General features: G+C 43.7%; 1 protein-coding gene across 1 annotated transcript in view; it reads right to left on the bottom strand.

Annotated features, from left to right (window-relative positions):
* The window catches only part of rgs6 (regulator of G protein signaling 6), a 123,715-nt gene that overhangs the window by 30,389 nt on the left and 73,326 nt on the right, over positions 1-20,000 (bottom strand). Inside the window, exon 3 of the mRNA XM_053675659.1 lies at positions 1,564-1,660. Coding sequence (XP_053531634.1) covers positions 1,564-1,660 — 97 coding nt within the window. The remainder of the gene's footprint in view (positions 1-1,563; positions 1,661-20,000) is intronic.

Here is a 20,000-nt window from a genome sequence, read left to right as displayed (position 1 = left end):
ATCGTGGCCCACCCTTGCCTACTCTGGCCCACCCTTGCCTACCCTGGCTTACTCTTGCCTACCCTGGCCCACTCTTGCCTACCCTGATCCACCCTTGCCTACTCTGGCCCACCCTTGCCTACCATGGCCCACTCTTGCCTACCCTGGCTTACCCTTGCCTACCCTGGCCCACTCTTGCCTACCCTGATCCACCCTTGCCTACTCTGGCCCACCCTGCTTACCCTGGCCTACGTTTGCCTACCCTGGCCCACCCTTGCCTACCCTGGCCCACCCTTGCCTTCTCTGGCCCACCCTGCTTATCGTAGCCCACCCTTGCCTACTCTGGCCCACCCTTGCCTACCCTGGCTTACTCTTGCCTACCCTGGCCCACTCTTGCCTACCCTGATCCACCCTTGCCTACTCTGGCCCACCCTTGCCTACCATGGCCCACTCTTGCCTACCCTGGCTTACCCTTGCCTACCCTGGCCCACTCTTGCCTACCCTGATCCACCCTTGCCTACTCTGGCCCACCCTGCTTACCCTGGCCTACGTTTGCCTACCCTGGCCCACCCTTGCCTACCCTGGCCCACCCTTGCCTTCTCTGGCCCACCCTGCTTATCGTAGCCCACCCTTGCCTACCCTGGCCCACTCTTGCCTATCCTGGCCCACCCTTGCCTACCCAGACCCACTCTGGCCCCCCCTTGCCTACCCTGGCCCACCCTTGACTAACCAGGTCCACCCATGCCTACCTGGGACTCATTTAATAGATTATTTCTAGCTAGCTAACATTAATTAGCCTAACAAAATGAAACAAACAGCACACACTTTTCTAGGGGCTAAAACATTTGATTACAAAAAAAAAAAACACTTTAATAAGCCTTTAATAAGCCGTCCATTTCTTCTTTTTGTTTTTTTCTCTGTATGCGTGCAACATTTCAACTGAGCGTTTCTCGAATGTTTTCCAAATCAGGTGATGCGGAAAGAAACAAACGACTGGCTGGTATGATCCCTCGTATCATCGCATTTGCGACGTTTCTTCACAACTTTAGTTCCTATCTGCAACTTTTTACTGTCTGATGCGCAAATTTAAAAAAATGAAGAAAAACTTCTAACGGTGCTTTCAAGTTATCCAGTCATATACGACCGCTCATTAAACGTGTTTAGAGACATTAAAAAGGAAAAAGAAATAAAGCTCGGACGGAGGTAGGAGACATCGTTGGTGTTCCTGCCGTGCGTGAGTAGCTAGTGAAGTTAGCTTGATTTGCTAATCTTATCGAAATGACCATTTCTATCCGAATTTAAAAGAAACTCTACGCGATGCCCCGCCCACTGGTTTCCAACACAAGGGTTCCCTTTTGGCATCACGTCATCTTAAGGAGTGTTTCCTTACCACGTCATCTCAACACCTTACACGTTCAAAAGAGCGGCAAACGTCTCGTCTGCAGTAATCACGATAACACGACGCATATCCTTATTCCTTTGGAATGCCGAACAGGAGAAAGGACACCGTCTCGACCGACACCAGCATTCAGAGTCGACGTTCCGAGTGCGGTTGTGAAAGTCGCTGTGATTGGCTCTTCTCACCTGTGACCACGCTGGGAATCTTTGACATGAAGCTCTTGACAGTTCTGATTGGCACGCCGTCGGTTTCATCCTGGATTCGGGTGATTATGTCCTCAATCTGCCGGCAGAGAGGAAGAACAGCCTGTATGAGTTTTCACAGGTTTCTCACTTATCTCTCCTGACCGATATTTCTCACGTACAGGTACAGCAGGTGCTGGTAGCGGCTGAGTGAAAACAGGAAGGTGTACTGTTTACATACATTTCAGTCATTCACAAATCGCATCCTTTTACTCGACCGCTCTCTACTGCACGACAGCCCCTGACCGAGAGAGTGGGACCGAACGAACACGAGAAACATCTGTCCATTTTCGGTCACAGCGCCTGATTTTGCAAAGGGACCGATATCTCTGTGTCATCAAGGGTGGCGTTTATGTTCAAATTAATTAACGTCGATCGGTCAAAATTGTACTACTGTAGGACACGATTGGAATAGTGCAGCCTGGTCGATAACATAAAGGGGAAAGCACTGTTCACTTCATCATATATCCTGCTACCGAACTGAAAAGTTTTAGCGCCTCGAATTCCCGAAAGTCCCAACTTCTGACTGGGAAAAGAAAAAAAAAAAAACCTGCTCACCAACTGGGACTGTCCACGTGGGAATGATGGGGAGTCTAGATTTCAGAGTCTTTCTGACAGCGTCAGATTTCCCAGCTGTTTTGCACCACCCACTTTCGTTCTATCACAGATAAGGACGAGACGTGCTATCGTTTAACGGCCGTACGCTGAATCTAACTCACGTTCGATTAAGAACTCGACGTTGTTGTTTTTTCTGTGGTAAGAGAAACGGACGTTCCAAAATGAAAGGAAATGGCGACACCTTCAGGTCGGAATAACAGGGCGCTTTACCATCCGCCCGAATTCTCACGACGTGGACGTGACATTTAGCGTTATCGCGGCTACACAGATATACAAAAGGCTTTTTATTACATGAGATTGGTGAAAAGTCCCGTAGTGGACTGTTTATGCAACGATGATTGGTTTCCCTCCTGTCCAATCAGGGGTTTCGGACATTTCCGCCTCCGATTTTATTCCAAGCAAAATCTATGCTAATTTGTACGTAAATATTAACAACGTTGATGAGGATGAGACGTACGGCATGTAATCGACCTTTACAGAAGAGTGCGCGAAGCCTTTTAAGCAGGCTTTCCCATTTATATTCGTGTTCGCCTTTTTCCGGCACTACTAACAGTGAATTAAGAGCAAAGTGGGCGGGGCAAATAATGCAACACAGTTAAACTCATGGAATTGAGAATCATTTAAGTAATTTGGTGACCACCCATAGCCAACCAGGCCAGTAAAAGCTCCATTGTGCTGCCCAGTCCTGTGTTTTGGTTGCCCTGAAACCTTTGCCCAGCCTACAACGTAGTAGCTAATGAAATGTTCAAACGTATAGCTAGCTCGTCAAGCACATTAATACGGATCGACGGAAATGAACTGGTATACGAATCCCCGGGAAGAAGTCGACTCTCTGGAGCCAGACCGTTATCTTCTTGTTTGTACCTCCAATCGTCATCAGCATGCTGCGGGCCGACGTTTCGTCTCGGAGCTGTGGTGTTCTCTTCACGCTTAAAAGATATCGATGGACTCTGGCTGGCGACTTTAATTTCTCTCTCGATGGGTTTAGCTGCAAAGTGACTGTAAGCAGTAGACAGGAGAGTTACGTACCGCGCGCGGCGGCTTCCCAGTACATCTATGTATTTATTTATTTACTCATTAAAGTCTTTCCGCAAACTCGTGTGCTCCTGAATAGCTCAAAAGATCATCTGTTATCGTCTTACAAGCTAATTAGTACGCCTTAATAAACCGGATCACACCTTGGCTGACGTGTGTGTGTGTGTGTGTGTGTGTGTGTGTGTGTGTATTGCAGCGGGGTGTGCGATGTGTGCTGGTGTTTTTCTCAGCTCTAATTCGGTACATCAAACACTTTAATCCTGTCGGAGAAATGTCCGAAAAAAACCCAAATATCTCATCACTGCAAGCTTTCCCCTCCAAAATGTACATTTTCAGCGTGTTTAGTGGCAACACGAGCGGTTTTCTTGATGTTCTCTAGCTAGCGTGTGAGGATTTCGTTGTTTGCGTGGCGTCCTAAAGGTAACGGCGGGTAAAAATAATAAAGATAGCTGCACCCGCTAGCATCCCGCTCGAAAAATAGAGATTTTTATATCCACACACAACCTAAAACAGTGCCATACCTTTATTCTCCCTCGTGTGGTACTGCTAGAGAGAGGTTCTCTACTGTAGGCGGACTTACTTAGCACTGACGTGCACACTAATGCTTTTTTGGACTTTAAATGGCTTTACAGTGTGGCTAATGATCATTTTAGCCAATTAAATATAGGTTGTGGCGAGCATTAGTTATTATTAGTTATTACATTCATTATCAAGAAATGTTACTGCGCAAAGATTATAATTATATATATATATATATATATAAAACCATGACATGTCGAGCTAACTGTCGCCTATAAATAACATCCACACCCGTGAAAAAAAAGGCTTTTACTCAGCAGGAGAGAGAGTAATCAGATTAGGAAGCACTTTCTGCCGTCGAGATTGCACGTCGTTATCGCAGTTCTCTGACGCTCGACGCGGGTTCACATGTAAGCGGTAAGACCCCAGACATACGCGTAATGCACTTCTATATATAAACCCAAAACAAAAGCAATCGACAAACCGCCGAGCCGGGCTGAGGTGAACAAAGCGAGGCGTCCTCACATTAACGCAGTACACACATCGTCAGACAAAAGCACACTCAGTCCCTCAACGTATAATTGCATAAATCACGGATGCGAGTTACTCAGCCGTAGTCAATGCTCTCTGCAAAAATAGATAAATAAACACATTATGTACATGGACGGATAACAGGAGGCAGACGGGTTCCTTTGGACCTTATTTCCACCCACGTGTACCGTATACACCCTATATATAAGCCATATTTTTGTCAGATTGGAAAGAATCCCAGATAAAATACCTGCGTTTCTTCTCGTATAAACAACGACTGTCTTTTAGAAGAAGCACCGTGATTGTAGAACACACTTTTTTTTTACGTTTATTTTTTTTTTTTTTAAACAGGAAACTTTCACTTGCAAGTCATGTTTTATTCCCTGTTCAAATTGATCGAACTTTTATAAATATATATATTTTTAAACACAGGCCATACATGTGTACTATACATTTAGTTTGATATTATATTTAATATTGATATCATTCAACCCTTTCAGACGTCTTGTAAGGTTAGCCCGTGTTAGCTAGCTGGCTAGCTTCGACTGTTAACGTTTCAAAATTTTAAAATCCTGCTCAGAACACGAACATGTTTGATAAATCGTGTCAGGTTTGACAGTTAGGGCAAGGGTGGCTCAACGTGTGTGGCTCGTTTGCAGAAGGACGCACGTCCGGCGTTACTTTTGGATCCACAGCTAGTTTTTAAAATATAAAGAGAATTTAGTGGGATTTTACTGGGCTCTTGTGCATACTAAGGAACTGGGTTCCCTAGTCACTGGCTTCAAGAGTAAGGCAATTCTACATACTGACAATGAACACCATTCTGGCGTCTCTGTCACATTCTTAGCCTTCAGTCTCTGAAATATTCACTGAGCGGTGGATTATACATGTGGCAAACAAATCCACAAATAGCACTACTGCACTGGAGATGCTGCATTTAAAGTGGTTTACGGTCCAGGTATCATCAACCGTGATATCTAAGCTGGTTCTTGATGTGCTCATCGATTTATTTTTCTAATCCATAATCATCAATAAAAAGCATTCTCTCTCCGCCGCCGCACTCATTACTCCGCGTTAAAGCACCGCGTTTCAACGTGTGCACCACCCTTCACCTCTCCAGCCTGAAAGCACGCGAGGCCTTGCTCTAAAACACTATAAACAGATCGATGAGCGTGTCTGGTGTCCGCCACCCCGGGGGCTCTGCTCAAGATGGCCGTGTTTCATCTTCATATAATATGTGATTGCATGCTCCAGTTTCCAGCCCCGGGGTTAATACATCATAAAACACAGCAGGCTACATATACGACTGATATATCCAGATCAATACCGATCATTTATAAATGGTGTTAATCGTTTAGTCTCTCTTGGAAAGGTACAAGCAAACATAAGAGTCCACAAGAAGCTTGCGATACACTTTGTTTGTGCGCCGATTTGCGGCGAAAACTCAGAAAAGACTACGCAGGAGGGAACGGTTGGGAAGACGCGGGCAGCGAGGATTGTGTGTTCTGCAGAGAGACTTGGCGGAACATCAGGACTCCTCCCACTGAAAGTCGGGCCCGGGTCGCGCCCCGTTCCTTGCGCTCTCATCGGCCGTAGGTCAACACTGCAGGTACATTCAATCGAAACTGGAATCGCAGACACGTCCAGATATTTAGCATACTAGTCATGATCGCGGATAAAAATAATAAACACAAAAATTGTAATCTTTGGTGGACTGCTGCGGTGTAAGAGGAATAAAGCAATTCGGGATGCGCCTTTATAGGAAAATAATCGACTTCAAGCTGGAACGTCAAACCCAATTATTCTTCTTTCTTCTGAGTTAAACAGGATGTTCGGGAAAATTGTCTCTATTTTTAAGTGAATTAAAAAGTGTTGTACTTTTAAATACTTTTTTTTTAACCCTCACTCAAACCTTTTCACTGAAGTGTAATTTTCTCCCCTGCTCCGCCACCCCTGCGGTCTTGTAAGGCGTTCCCACGGCACATTGACGACTCTTCATTCTATGAGCTGAAACGTATCGATTTGAAACGTAGCCCAGCCTTCAGTTCCTTTGATATTTTAACCCTTAAATTAAATAAATAATTAAATAAATAAATAAATAAATAAATAAATTTAACCACGGGATAGCACAACGCACAGAAAATCCCACGGGGGGACGGACGCACCATGAGTGAATGTCACCTCAGCAGTTCGGCTTCATGCAACGGAAGAGCGATCCGGGGAAAAAAGGCAAGTAACGCACGGTCTTTGATGCCATCTGTTTTTACATCATTTCAGCCATTTCATTTCAGTTTTAGTAATCATAGCCTTCTGGAAGCACGAAACCCTGTATATAAACACAAACTGATTCTAGCCAGAGGGGGAAGGAAAAGAAATCATTTGGAGAACACTAATTGGGATGAAGGAGTGCATTAAGGAGTGCAAACATGATGTTCACAGGGGGTCTTTTCACAAAACCATGACTACTTGAACTGATTTTTCTTTCATCACCGTCAAGCGTACATATCCCACCTTCCTACTACTGGATGAAATGCGTGTAATGAATGCGTCAACGCTCATTTCACCTCTTTCATGTAAAGACGCTCGGCCTCGTGCCAGTGAGTTTGTTCATAATCGCGTTCTCAGCGTGGGTCTTTCTGAAGGAGCTGTTTTACTGGAGTCACTCCAGTGATGTACTTCCAGCACAAATTCCTCTTGGATGTTAGACGACAACACAGCGGTTGCTTTCGACAGAATACTTATCTGGAACTTCTGCTCTGAGAACCATTTCACACTAAACAAAGCACCAGAAGTTATGGTACCCAAGAAGAGGAACTGTACTGTTGCAATGTAACCCCAGTCCAAAGGTTTTAATTGTATGGTTTTTGGTGTCATGGTAACAGTCCAGAACTCATCTGCTGTAAAAATAAATAAATAAATAACAAAAAATGAAATGCTCATAGAAGTTGTAATGGTTTTAATGATTATAACGGGAACCATGTTGGTTTAAATGGAAACTGTAATGGTCCCTGTGGGTCTCTTCTGGTAATTTGTTGCCTTATATTGGTAGCATGTTATGTCTAGTTGATACCATTAAGGACCAATAATTGTAATGGTTTTAATGGTTAGCTGATGGTTTGTGATGGTACTTGTAGGGGAAACCATCAGAATTTCTGTGATGATTTCTATTATTTTTTTCAGCAAGGAAGCCATGGTAACATCTCAGAACTAGCCATGGTAACATCCCAGAACTAGTCATGGTATCATCCCAAAACTAGCCATGTTAGCATCCCAAAACTAGCCATGTTAGCATCCCAAAACTAGCCATGTTAGCATCCCAGAACTAGCCATGGTAACATCTCAGAACTAGTCATGGTATCATCCCAAAACTAGCCATGTTAGCATCCCAAAACTAGCCATGTTAGCATCCCAGAACTAGCCATGGTAACATCTCAGAACTAGTCATGGTAACATCCCAGAACTAGTCATGGTAACATCCCAGAACTAGTCATGGTAACATCCCAGAACTAGTCATGGTAACATCCCAAAACTAGCCATGGTATCATCCCAAAACTAGCCATGTTAGCATCCCAGAACTAGCCATGTTAGCATCCCAGAACTAGCCATGGTAACATACCAAAACTAGCCATGGTATCATCCCAAAACTAGCCATGTTAGCATCCCAGAACTAGCCATGTTAGCATCCCAGAACTAGCCATGGTAACATCTCAGAACTAGTCATGGTATCATCCCAAAACTAGCCATGTTAGCATCCCAAAACTAGCCATGTTAGCATCCCAGAACTAGCCATGGTAACATCTCAGAACTAGTCATGGTAACATCCCAGAACTAGTCATGGTAACATCCCAGAACTAGTCATGGTAACATCCCAGAACTAGTCATGGTAACATCCCAGAACTAGTCATGGTAACATCCCAAAACTAGCCATGTTAGCATCCCAAAACTAGCCATGTTAGCATCCCAGAACTAGCCATGGTAACATACCAAAACTAGCCATGGTATCATCCCAAAACTAGCCATGGTAACATCCCAGAAATAGTCATGGTATCATCCTAAAACTAGCCATGGTAACATACCAAAACTAGCCATTTTATCATCCCAAAACTAGCCATGGTATCATCCCAGAACTAGCTATGGTAACATCCTAGAACTAGTCATGCTAACAGCCTAGAACTAATCCTGCTGACAGCTCCAAACGAGGCAGGGTAACATCCCAGAACTAGCCATTGTATCATCCCAAAACTAGCCATGTTAACATCCCGGAACTAGCCATGCTGACATCCCAGAACTAGGCATACTGACAGCGCCCGAGCCGGAAGGCTACTAAATATGAATTACTACACTGTTTTTCCTCATTCTCTCTCCACAGATCATGTAGAAAACTACATGTACAATAATAACAACTCTCTATCTGTTACTAAAAGTATATTATATCTGCCCTAATAACCAGTTACGTCAAAAATCATCACAGAACAGCAGCAAGGTCCAACCACAGCCGCAGCTGAAACATGGATCTATAGATAGAGCTGGCTAGCTCACTAACGTCAGGTTCATTTGCATTAATCAGCTGGTGAAGACTAGCATTATCTTCATTTTTTTATATGTCGCACCAGGATTGTTTTTGTTTCGTAAAATAGTAGCAAGCTACAGTAACAACAATGACTCAACTGTTGATTCGATGATGTAAATAAAGCGAGTTGCTGAACTAGCATTAGAGAGATATTGGGTGTGATGATGTTCGCGTCCATACGTTGGATGTAAGTACTGCTGCAGAGGAAAAATCACCACTTTAGTTCATGTTAGGCTTCAACTAACTAATTAGGCATCTCACTTTAATCAGCGCTTTAACATGTGCATCACTAGCCTGATGGTTAATGAACATCAAGCCTAACGACGTAGTTGAGGAACTCTTGCAAACGCTAAAGCTAAAGCTGTTTTTCGCTTTGTCCGTTTTGCAGTTTCCCAGTGTAAATAGCGGTATATTTTTAAGATTGGCCAGCCAGCACTTCACACATGGGGACTGTAAGAGAGATCTGATCTCAGAATTACTGCGAAGTACACCAACGTTTCTAGAGTGATTCCTTTCTGTCTAAATTCCACACAAAACCAGCCAGAGGCGTGTTTCTCTCTCGGTCTCGAGAGAAGGTGAGTCAAACCGAGCCAAAGTAGTTGTTATCTAATGTTACTCGAGTTATCTAACGTATTTTCTTTCTTTTTCTTTTTTTTTCCACTTAGATGCCACATGTATATAGGTCTACGCACGTTATCATTTTTAAAGTATTCCGTGTTTAAAATAAATAAAGAAAAAGTTTAGAGTGCACATTAACAAAGCATAAGGTTCAACAGTAAAACTACACACTATAGCAAAAATATCGCTGACACAGCTATGAACCGATGTTCGTTTAGATCCGGACTAAATAACGAACATCTACAATAACCCAATTCCACATAAATTAGCATAATTTACACTGCGGCATTTTACTAAATATTGATGATGACCCAAGGCTCTGGGTTACTGGAAGGTCGGGGGTTCAAGCTGCCACTGTAATCCTCTCTGCTCCAGGGGGCGCTGTATCGTGGCTGATCCCTCGCTCTGACCCCAACTTCCTAACATGCTGGGATACGTGAAGAAAAGAATTTCACCGTGCACAGCCGCCCAGTAAGGACTCATTATCGTTATTAACTCAGATCTCAACGTGTAAATATGAAATTAAGTTAACAACCGCAATCACCATTTTAGCCCATGTTGATCATTCTTAACGTATCTGGAGACTTAGCTGGAGAATCCGGTTCAAAAGCTACGTTACGATATTCGCACGAGGAAAGTTCGGCGTATTCAGAGCCGGGTCACGCACACGCTGAAGTTCCTTTTCCGAGTTCCGCATTCAGATGATTAAAATCACCTGTGTGCAGATCAGGCTTCTGAGGTTGCCAGATTTTTGCTAAGTAGAAATATCAGAAAAGGGTTTTCCAAACCGTCTTTACATAGACCCCCAAATTTAAACACTAGCGCTCGTTAAATCCGAGGAGAAAAAAAAAAAACCCCAACGACCAGAAAATAGAAAATCGCGGACTGAGGACGCAGAAGAAGCTTTTTTTTTTTTTTTTTTTTTTTTTTTCCTTCGCTATTATACAGTTTATAGCATGACGTAACATAAAGGCAAGAGACAACACACAAATACAGCATGGAAAAAGACAATGCTATATAAATGAGAAGACGGCAATATAATAGGAGTCTTGTACATCGCTGAAAATTTGGTTGAATTTAACGTAGCGGCTCCCGACGCGTGCACACTATTATTCGTCAGCCTATAAAACAGCACTCGGTCCAGCGCACGTTATTTCGCACGACGACGTGGGAAGCGTGGCGCTTAGGCAGGGTGAAAAGTCGACTCGCTAAGACAAATCGACTTAGGTTTTAAGGTCAGAATCGCTCGCGGGTATATCCGTAATCACGCCTGATGTCCGAATCGCACGTGCGCAGATTCAGGGTTAACTCCTCGCTACGTCCGCTTCCCGGCTTATTATGCTGATTGTTACTTTCAGTGCGTTTATGATTGTTAGCTAATGCGATAAATATTGATAGAACCGTAATATATTACTGCATCCTGGTGCAAACAGGAATCATGTACTGGTTCGGGAAGACCTGCCGACTTGCCGCTTTGCTGAGATAAAGCAGGGAAAGAAGAAGAAAAAAAAAACCAGCTATAGTTCTTCCGAATTGTATTTCCGACCTTCGCGGCGTGTCATCATCAGGATGTAGTTTTCGCAGTGGTTCGACAGATTTGCTTTAAACGCTGTTGTAAATCAACGACGTCCTCCGTCAAAGTCACCGAGCAGACCGTGCTTTATATCAGACGTCTCCGAAAAGACCAAACCAATCAAAAGGTTGTAAAATTGAGCTTCGTGCTGATGAGAGCGAGACGAGTCCCCTCTCTCTTTGTCTCTCTCTCTCTGTCCGTCTCGGAGGGGTTTTAAAGAGCAGACAGCGGCAGATGTGGGTGGTTAGACGTCAAATACACCCAAAAGAGCTCCTTCTCAATCAATCCCACCCTCGCAAACCTGATTACAACACTTCACAAAGGCCTGCGACTGCCACTTACTGAAAGGAAGAAAGAGCGCCGTGAGAGCTTCCCGGCTCAGGGTTAAGCAGCAAGGTCATTTCAAGGCAGTGCAGAGGGATGTGGGCTGACAATAAGCACCTTCGTCAAAAATAAATAAATAGATAAATAAATAAATAAATAAATAAACGAAAGAAAGCATGGCGCTGTGGAGAAGAATTGGGGCGGGAAAGTCTTTTTTTCAGTGGACGGAATCTAGGACAGCGTGAGCAGGCGTATCACTGCGGGAGGCGGTAGCGTTGCTATAGATAACTGCACGAGGAGAGCGTGCGCTGGTCATACGGCAGCCTGTGGATCGTCAGGCGCGGTTCCACGTGAGACACCAGCCCTGATCGATGCTGCTGATTTTCCACAGCGGGTCTCTGATAAACGACTCTCGGGTTCACCCGCCCGACCGTACGGCGGCGTGACCAGCATTTTCCCGTCTGACGCTAAGGAGCAGGCGGATAAATAAATAATCGATCAATCAATCAATCAATCAAGCGAGGAAATTGAAGATAACGTGAAACGTCATGACGTATGAAATGATAATCAGCGATTTCAAACTAGCGTGCGCGACAACACCGAGTCAGAAGCAGGACGTGCCGCTCGACGTGTCGTTTAAACGACGGAAAAGTGATAAACTGTTTGAAATGGGACATCCGGCACCTCTATGCAAATACACCACATGACTATGCAAATGAGGAAAATACGACACGCCCAGATGTTCTTCCGCCATCCCAGCTAACCTGATATCACCAACATTAGCGAATTCATCTAGCCGGATAACTAACATATCATTAGTGATTAAAATTTACTGTTACCATAACGACTAGAACCATTTAGCGGCTGCTCGAAATATAGCTCCGCCCCTGAACCAGCTTCATACGGAACGTCTCTGTTTTACCCCAAAAATAAGACACGTTATAACTTTATATGGATTATTCCGTACTCATAGCTCTTCGAAAACAAGCTGTAGGTTTTATGACGCTCTTGGCTTTACTTAAAGTGAGCACTTTTTCTTTTCTTTTTTATTTTTGGATACAGAATACATTAAATAGAGAAAAAGGGGTGAGTCAGATTCATATCTGAAATGGTGTCGGTAAAATGATTCCATGCATTTCAGGTATATAGCAGAAGGATGTTCCCAGGGAAAAGAAGACGCGAACAGAAACGGTTCTAACTGCGTTCACTATTACACTCACTGGCCACTTTAATAGGAACACACGCACACCTGCTTGATATCCAATCGGCCAATCGCGCGGCAGGAGTGCAACGCGTATAATTACGCAGACACGAGAGCTTTCGTTCACATTCGGCGTCAGAACGGCGAGAAAACCTGACCGTGGCATGGTAGTAGGTGCCCGGAGTATTTCGGAAATCTCCCGCCAGTTTCACGCTCAAGTCTTTAGAGTGTACACAGAACGGTGTGAAAAAACAACAGTCCCTGTTGAATAATCACTCTCTGCAACCGTGGTGAGCAGAAAAGCATTTCAGAACGCACCGGATGCCAGAGCGGACGGGTTTTCGACAGCGGAAAGCTACACCGTCGTGTCTTTCTACCGTTTTCAACCCTGTTCTGCGATAAGAACGATACCTCGTGTTGAGGAAAGAGATGGAGCGGTCGAATCACGGCTCTCTGTGAGCGTGCGTGTGTGTTTTTAAAGCCACCTGGTGCTGCAGCTTGAACATAAAATGAAGTGGAGCTGCAGGTGAGGGACGGTTTCAAGGCGTCTCTCGTCTCTCATCAAAGAGCACTGTTAATGCACACGAAGCGTCAGAAGCAGCTGTCACGACACCGACTCTCCACCCGAGACTTCAAAGCCTATAGTGAAGTGCAACTCAAACACACCCACATTATTCACATTACGTCAGGTACACATTAAGAGTCTCCCCAGCTCTCGATCTGTCTCGGGGTCTGTCTCTCATGTCGTCACGTCAAATCCTACGTGACGAGTGATAATAGCGCGAGGATTTCATTTTCTCTTGCACTATTTAGATCGGCGGTCGTCAGCTGCTGGACCCCAGACCCAACGAGCACTGAATAAAAAAAATCATTTTATATTACAGAAATAAATAAATAAATAAATAATATATAGTAGAGATGATCGAAACGTCCGTAATTCAGCGAGTCTACGTTCCTAAACTTCTGCAGCAGATCCTCTGTTGAAGTTTATCCGCTCACATGCTCTGATGCGAATTATTTCGATGATCAGACCAGAGGCGAACGACGGAGACAGCTGACGACCAAAACGGAATATTTCAAGACAAATGGACAGAGAACTATGCATTTATTTTCCACTTATCTGTTATATTACACTTGCAGGACAAAGAAAGGCCTCGATCATTAACAAAGGAACGTGCTGGAATGGGTTACTCATTCATGTTCAGTCAGTCGTCTTCGTGAAATGATTTAAATGGGTGGTTCTGTGCGCTGTATGTGCAGTGGAGCATCGGCAGGGGTCTGTGATTTTTATGATTATTTTGTAAAGTGCACCTATTACGGTTTTTCAGATATTCCCTTTCATGTAGTGCGTCACATACGTAGCTGTGTGCGAATGTAAAGCGCCTGCAAAGTTTCAACGGTCGAAGCGCACGACAAACGGAGTAATCGACTCCCAAAAGAAGGAATCGATTCTGAACAGCTGAGTCGAGTCGTTAGTGATTCCAGACTTTACTTCCTGTACTAACCTACGTAGGTGTGTAACAAAAAGCCCCGCCTCCAGTCTGACGGCGGTAGACCGATCACGACAGACCGGGACGTCTGACCGATCAGAGCAGAGTATGCTCTCTGAAAGGAGGAGTTTCGAACGAATCCTTTAGGACGGATCATTTAACGAGTCGTTTGTGACACCGGGGGAAAAAGGTAACGCTGCAGTTTAAATGACGAGCACGTTAAAGTGTTTTTTGACCTCGGATGCGTGTAAATCGATCGCATGAGAGCTTTAAAACAAATTAGGCGCGTTTCAAAACCATAACAGGTGCGCTTTAAGTTTAATCCAAAACGCAACAATCAAAAACAAGTCAGTCTATAAATAAAAGCTCATTCAGATCGTAGTGAACAAGCTTTAAATAGTGAGAATATTACTGCACACGTGTATTACCATGCGTGTTATAAAATACGGAAGGACGGGACATTCAGAAATAACTGCTGGAGTGGTCAGACGTTCTGTAGGATCTGATTCCGAGTCAAACCTGGCAACGTGAAGCATCTTTACGAAACAAAACCTAATCCCGTTTAAATTAAATCCATGAATTCATCGTTAACGGTTAACCGTTTCATCTTTTCCAGGCGTGGAATTTGAGATAATCGGCCCCTTTCAGCTGTGTTTTTAGTCGAATACTTGAGATTTAGACGTTTAAGTTGATCGTTGAGTTATAAAATCCCTGAACAATTAACCAATTAGTTTAAAGTCAGAAGGAACGAGGCATCGTTTCTTGTTGGAAATCTTCCTTTTCCCTTTCTTTTGAAAACATTTCATTCAGCGCCGGTTCACCGAAATCAAATTTTAGACTCTGTATTGTCTGACAGCGCTGCGCTGCTAAATGAAGCCTTTATAGTTCATGACTGTGCTGAAACAGGGACAATAGTCACGCTCCCTCACGGTGGGCTCTGCAGCGGCGCCTTTCATTCACCAGAACTCCTCGTTCTCCTTCTTGACTGAAAGGCGAAGAGGAGAAACGAGATTACGTTCATGTAAATGCCTGCCTGTAAGGCATAAACCACACACACGCACACACACACACATACGCACGCACACACAAACACACACACACACGCACGCACACACAAACACACACACACACGCACGCACACACAAACACACACACACACGCACGCACACACAAACACACACACACAAACACACACACACACACACACACACACACACACACACGCACGCACACACAAACACACACACACACGCACGCACACACAAACACACACACACACGCACGCACACACAAACACACACACACACGCACGCACACACAAACACACACACACACGCACGCACGCACACACAAACACACACGCACACACAAACACACACACACACGCACGCACACACAAACACACACACACACGCACGCACACACGCACACACAAACACACACACACACGCACGCACACTTTATTTTCAGAGAAGAATTCTCTGTAAACGAAGTCCGATTAGCAGCAATCTACAATCACAAGCACATAAATGCCACAACCTGCTGCTTACAAATCACTCTGGACTCTCTCTCTCTCTCTCTCTCTCTCTCTCTCTCTCTCTCCCTTCTCTCTCTCTCTCACTCTCTCTCTCTCTCTCTCTCTCTCTCCCTCTCACTCTCTCTCTCTCTCTCTCTCTCTCTCTCTCTCTCTCACTCTCCCTCTCCCTCTCCCTCTCTCTCTCCCCCTCTCTCTCTCTCTCTCCCTCCCTCTCTCTCTCTTACTCTCCTCTCTCTCCTTCTCTCTTTCTCTCTCTCTCCCTCTCTCTCTCTCTCCCAGTCAGTGCAAACATCTCACTCATGCTTCCAAAAAAATCACCTGATTAAGTCAATAATGAATGAAGGATGAATGTCTGAGGCCGGGAGCCACGGTCACGTCGAAGCTGTACAGCCTCATTTCCGCAGGCCGTGAGCACGTAATCAGACGGGTTCCGCTTTCGACGAGGAAATTTCACACTACGTAGAGGATTAATCCACGTCCCTGAGGGAGCTTCCCGAAAAATCGCTATAATCAAATCTATTCAGTCGTAACAAAAGCACACATGTTAATCAACAGCCCAAATAAATGGCCTCTCACTCCTGGATGGCGGTTTAGTGTCATCATTCATAATTGAAAGCAAAAAAAAAAAAAAAAAAACCCCGGCGAACGGTTAGCTTTGAAACACCTGAAGGTCAGACACGACGTTTGAGCTGCTGTCTGCTCTGAGTGGAGGGCCGGCGCTGACAGCTGGAAGATGTATTTCTTAAAGGGAATGTAATGACAAGGCTGTCAAGCTCCCTGAAGAAGAGTGCAGCGTAGCAGCCACAGCACATTTCCTCGTTTCAGTCAGAATACACCGCACGGTAATGACTTGGCCATGTGGCTGAACTAAACATCAAAGTGCATTCGCCGGTCCGCTGACGGGCTTTCTGCGCTGTCCTGTATAGAACAGTGCGTCCCGGACATGCAGAGATCCTTAGAGGAGCGGCTGGAACAAGATTTTAAAAGCTGCTGAACTATAGCAACTGATCTTTATATAGGACACAATAAACGAGAGGTTCTCAAAGTGGAGTCTGGGGACGCGTAGCCTTTTCCTTACAGTGGTGGAAATAACAAGTTGGTTGAGAACGTCGTGTTATGACTTTGCTGTGTCGTACATTCGAACTGGCATACATATAATAATATAAAAAAAAACATAAAGGCTCATTCCAACAGGAGTGGGATTTGGTAAGGTGGTTATAGGGCTGCATAAGATCAGCATGAGCTGACTTTCTTAACTGACAAAAACCCTACATTAATATTCATATAGATTCAATCCAACAAGAGGGATATTTGGTAAGACTGTACTTAATGTGTTCACAGAGCTACATCAGATCTGCATGAGCGAACTTTCTTATTAAGTGAAATAAAAAGCACAGAAATATTCATGAAGGCTTATTCCAGCAGGAGTGGGATTCCAGGTCGTTACTTAAGGTGTTCATAGTAGTTCTACATACGCCGGGAAAGATCGGACTTTCTTAACTGGCGTCAGCCGACATAAATGTGGCTCTGTCAATTTTGACGTCGCCATAACACTCGAGTCGAGTGACGTGTTGGACGGACTTACGTCCTGTTACGACCTCCACGGCAGGCGCACACTGACATTTTGTAGCTCAGCATAGGTCCGATTTGTCAAACATCAAATTCAAAACGTCAGTCCAGGAAGTTCTGTCATTGTGGTGCCAAAGCACTGCTGAAAGTGATCACAATAATAATAATAATAATAATAATAATAATAATAATAAAAATAGTAATAATAATACTAATAAAATAATAATAAAATAATAATAATAATAATAATAAAATAATAATAATAATAACAATACTAATACTAATACTAATAATAATAATAATAATAATAATAATAAAATAATAATAATAACAATACTACTACTACTACTACTACTAATAATAATAATAACAATACTACTACTACTACTACTACTACTAATAATAATAATAATAAATACACTATATGGCCAGACGTTTGTGGACACCTGACCGTCACGTAGTTCTTCTCCGAAATGTTGCCACGAAGTTTGAAGCACATAATTGTATAGCATGTCCTTGTTTGCTGTAGCGTTACAGTTTCCCTTCAGTGGAACTGAGAAGCCCAAACACTGCTCCAGCATGACGACGGCCCTGTGCACAAAGCGAGCTCCGTGAAGACATGGCGTGTGAAGTGTGAAGGTTGGAAGAAGGTGGAAGGACCGGAGTGTCCTGCACGGAGCCCTGACCTCGACCCCACCGAACACCTCTGGGATGAACTGGAACTGGAGCTTCCTCGACATCCCATCATCAGTCCCCGACCTCAACCTCACTGATGCTCTTGTAGCTGAATGAACGCAAATCCTCCACAACACAACAACTATAAAAGCTTATAACATGCAGCGATACCTGCCTTCTTCTTCTTAAAAAAAAAACCCAAAACAACATAAATATTTACAATATTTTCATTCTAGTCATGTTTACAGGAACTCTTGGTTGGTGTGCAGGAGATGGTCGTTAAACGAGTCTCCAGTAAAGGCGGCGTCATTTACATTAGCCTCAGGCCAAAATGCACAGAGTCTCTTCACAGAGGTCACGGAACGTAGACACTAGGGGCTCTCACACGTCCTGGATCCAGGTTCTGCGCTGTCTTAACGAATACAAATGCTTTTGTTCAAGGACACTCTGCTGTAGTGCTAGAAATGATAAAAACAGCTCGACTCAAAGTATATTTATCAACAGTCAAAGGGTGATTCACGTAAATATGGCAACGCCACACAGATATTGGGCTTCATTCATCAATCTTTTAGGAAACACGGTTGTGTGTGAATGTTTCCGTCAACCGAACCAAAGTAAAAATTCACACCAGATTTCAAACGACAGGAAACTTAAGCTCTTAAGGTGTTCATAAGATCGACATAAACCTTTCTGGCATACATTACAACCCACACTCAAATTCACAGACGTCTCAATCCAACAGCCGTCACCTGTCTCAGAGAGTGCTTCGTGAACTTTGACCTCAGATTGACATAACCCCTGCGTTGAGCGTCATATCACGGTTGACATTCAGTAATGTTATGCTTCTTCAAGCCAACGTATATTAGAGCGTCACGACTTTCACGTTGTAACTCCGCGCAGCTCTGATTTATTTAACATCGAAACCCGACGTGTTTAAAGAGCAGAGGTAATATATCGTGTCGTTACGGTGCCATATCGTTATTATGAGTAAACCGAATCTTTAATGAAATATCAAAGTAGGAACAAAGTACATACATGACACTGTTATTCCAGCATAATAAAAGTCAGTGTCATAACGTTCACTATGTCACAGTGTTATGAACTACAGCTGCACTAAATTAGCCTTCGTAGACGCTTCATAATCAACCTCAGTGCATTATAATTACCATGATAATCAACATATACATATCTCTTATCACAGTATGATAACTGTCAGAATTCTTATAACCTTCACGATGTAGGTGATATAAAGCAGGTGATATAGAATACTACAGTGTCGTTTTAGTAGCTTCCTAATAATGCTCACGGGATCATAATTACCATGACGATGTATTCAATCAAATGACACCGTATAGCTGTTATAACAGTATGATAACTGCCACAATTCTTATAACCTATAACCTATAAAGTCACAGTGTTATAAAGCAGTTACCATTTCAAGCCACATTCAGCAGACGCTACAGAGCATCGTTTGAATTTATTCATTTAACCTCATCATTACTCGGACGTACCAGAAGTAGCTACACGGCGACGTGTTACGACGCTCCGACGTACGTGAGTTCAGCCCAGAAAATGACATAACGTCATTTCAGTCTCAATCCGTCAGTTGACTCGACCGTTATTTCAACTTGAATTGAATGGAAAACTGAATAAAGCAGTCGTCATGACAACTGACGCCTGACGTATGTCTTTATGGGTTTGGATCGGCTCTTACGAAGGGCTGAGGCGGGTTTTACGAAGCGTACAATACTGTAAGTATTAATGCAGCTGAGTATCAACGTAGAAGATTCCCAAATTCAGGGAAGTTGTTATATGTACTGTACTGTACTGTCTCTGTGTGTGTGTGTGTATATATATATACATAAAGATGACTTCTTATTTTTATTTTCTTCCCTGAAATGTAAAACTTGGTGTAACAAGATTGGTGTTTCCTTCAATCTAAATGCAAATATCCTGAAAGTAAACAAGCGCTCTCAACATTCCCTGCTTCATTTCAAAGCCAGTGAGCCGAGGCTGGGGTACGGAGCTGAAATAATAAGAACTGCTCTCTGTCCAATTACTTGCGGTCTGCGCCGTACATTACCTGGGCTTACTAATATCATTATGTAACATACTGCCTG

Source organism: Ictalurus punctatus, chromosome 25 (genome assembly GCF_001660625.3).
Source record: "Ictalurus punctatus breed USDA103 chromosome 25, Coco_2.0, whole genome shotgun sequence".
Taxonomy (NCBI): domain Eukaryota; kingdom Metazoa; phylum Chordata; class Actinopteri; order Siluriformes; family Ictaluridae; genus Ictalurus; species Ictalurus punctatus.
This window is presented reverse-complemented; position numbering and strand designations above follow the sequence as displayed.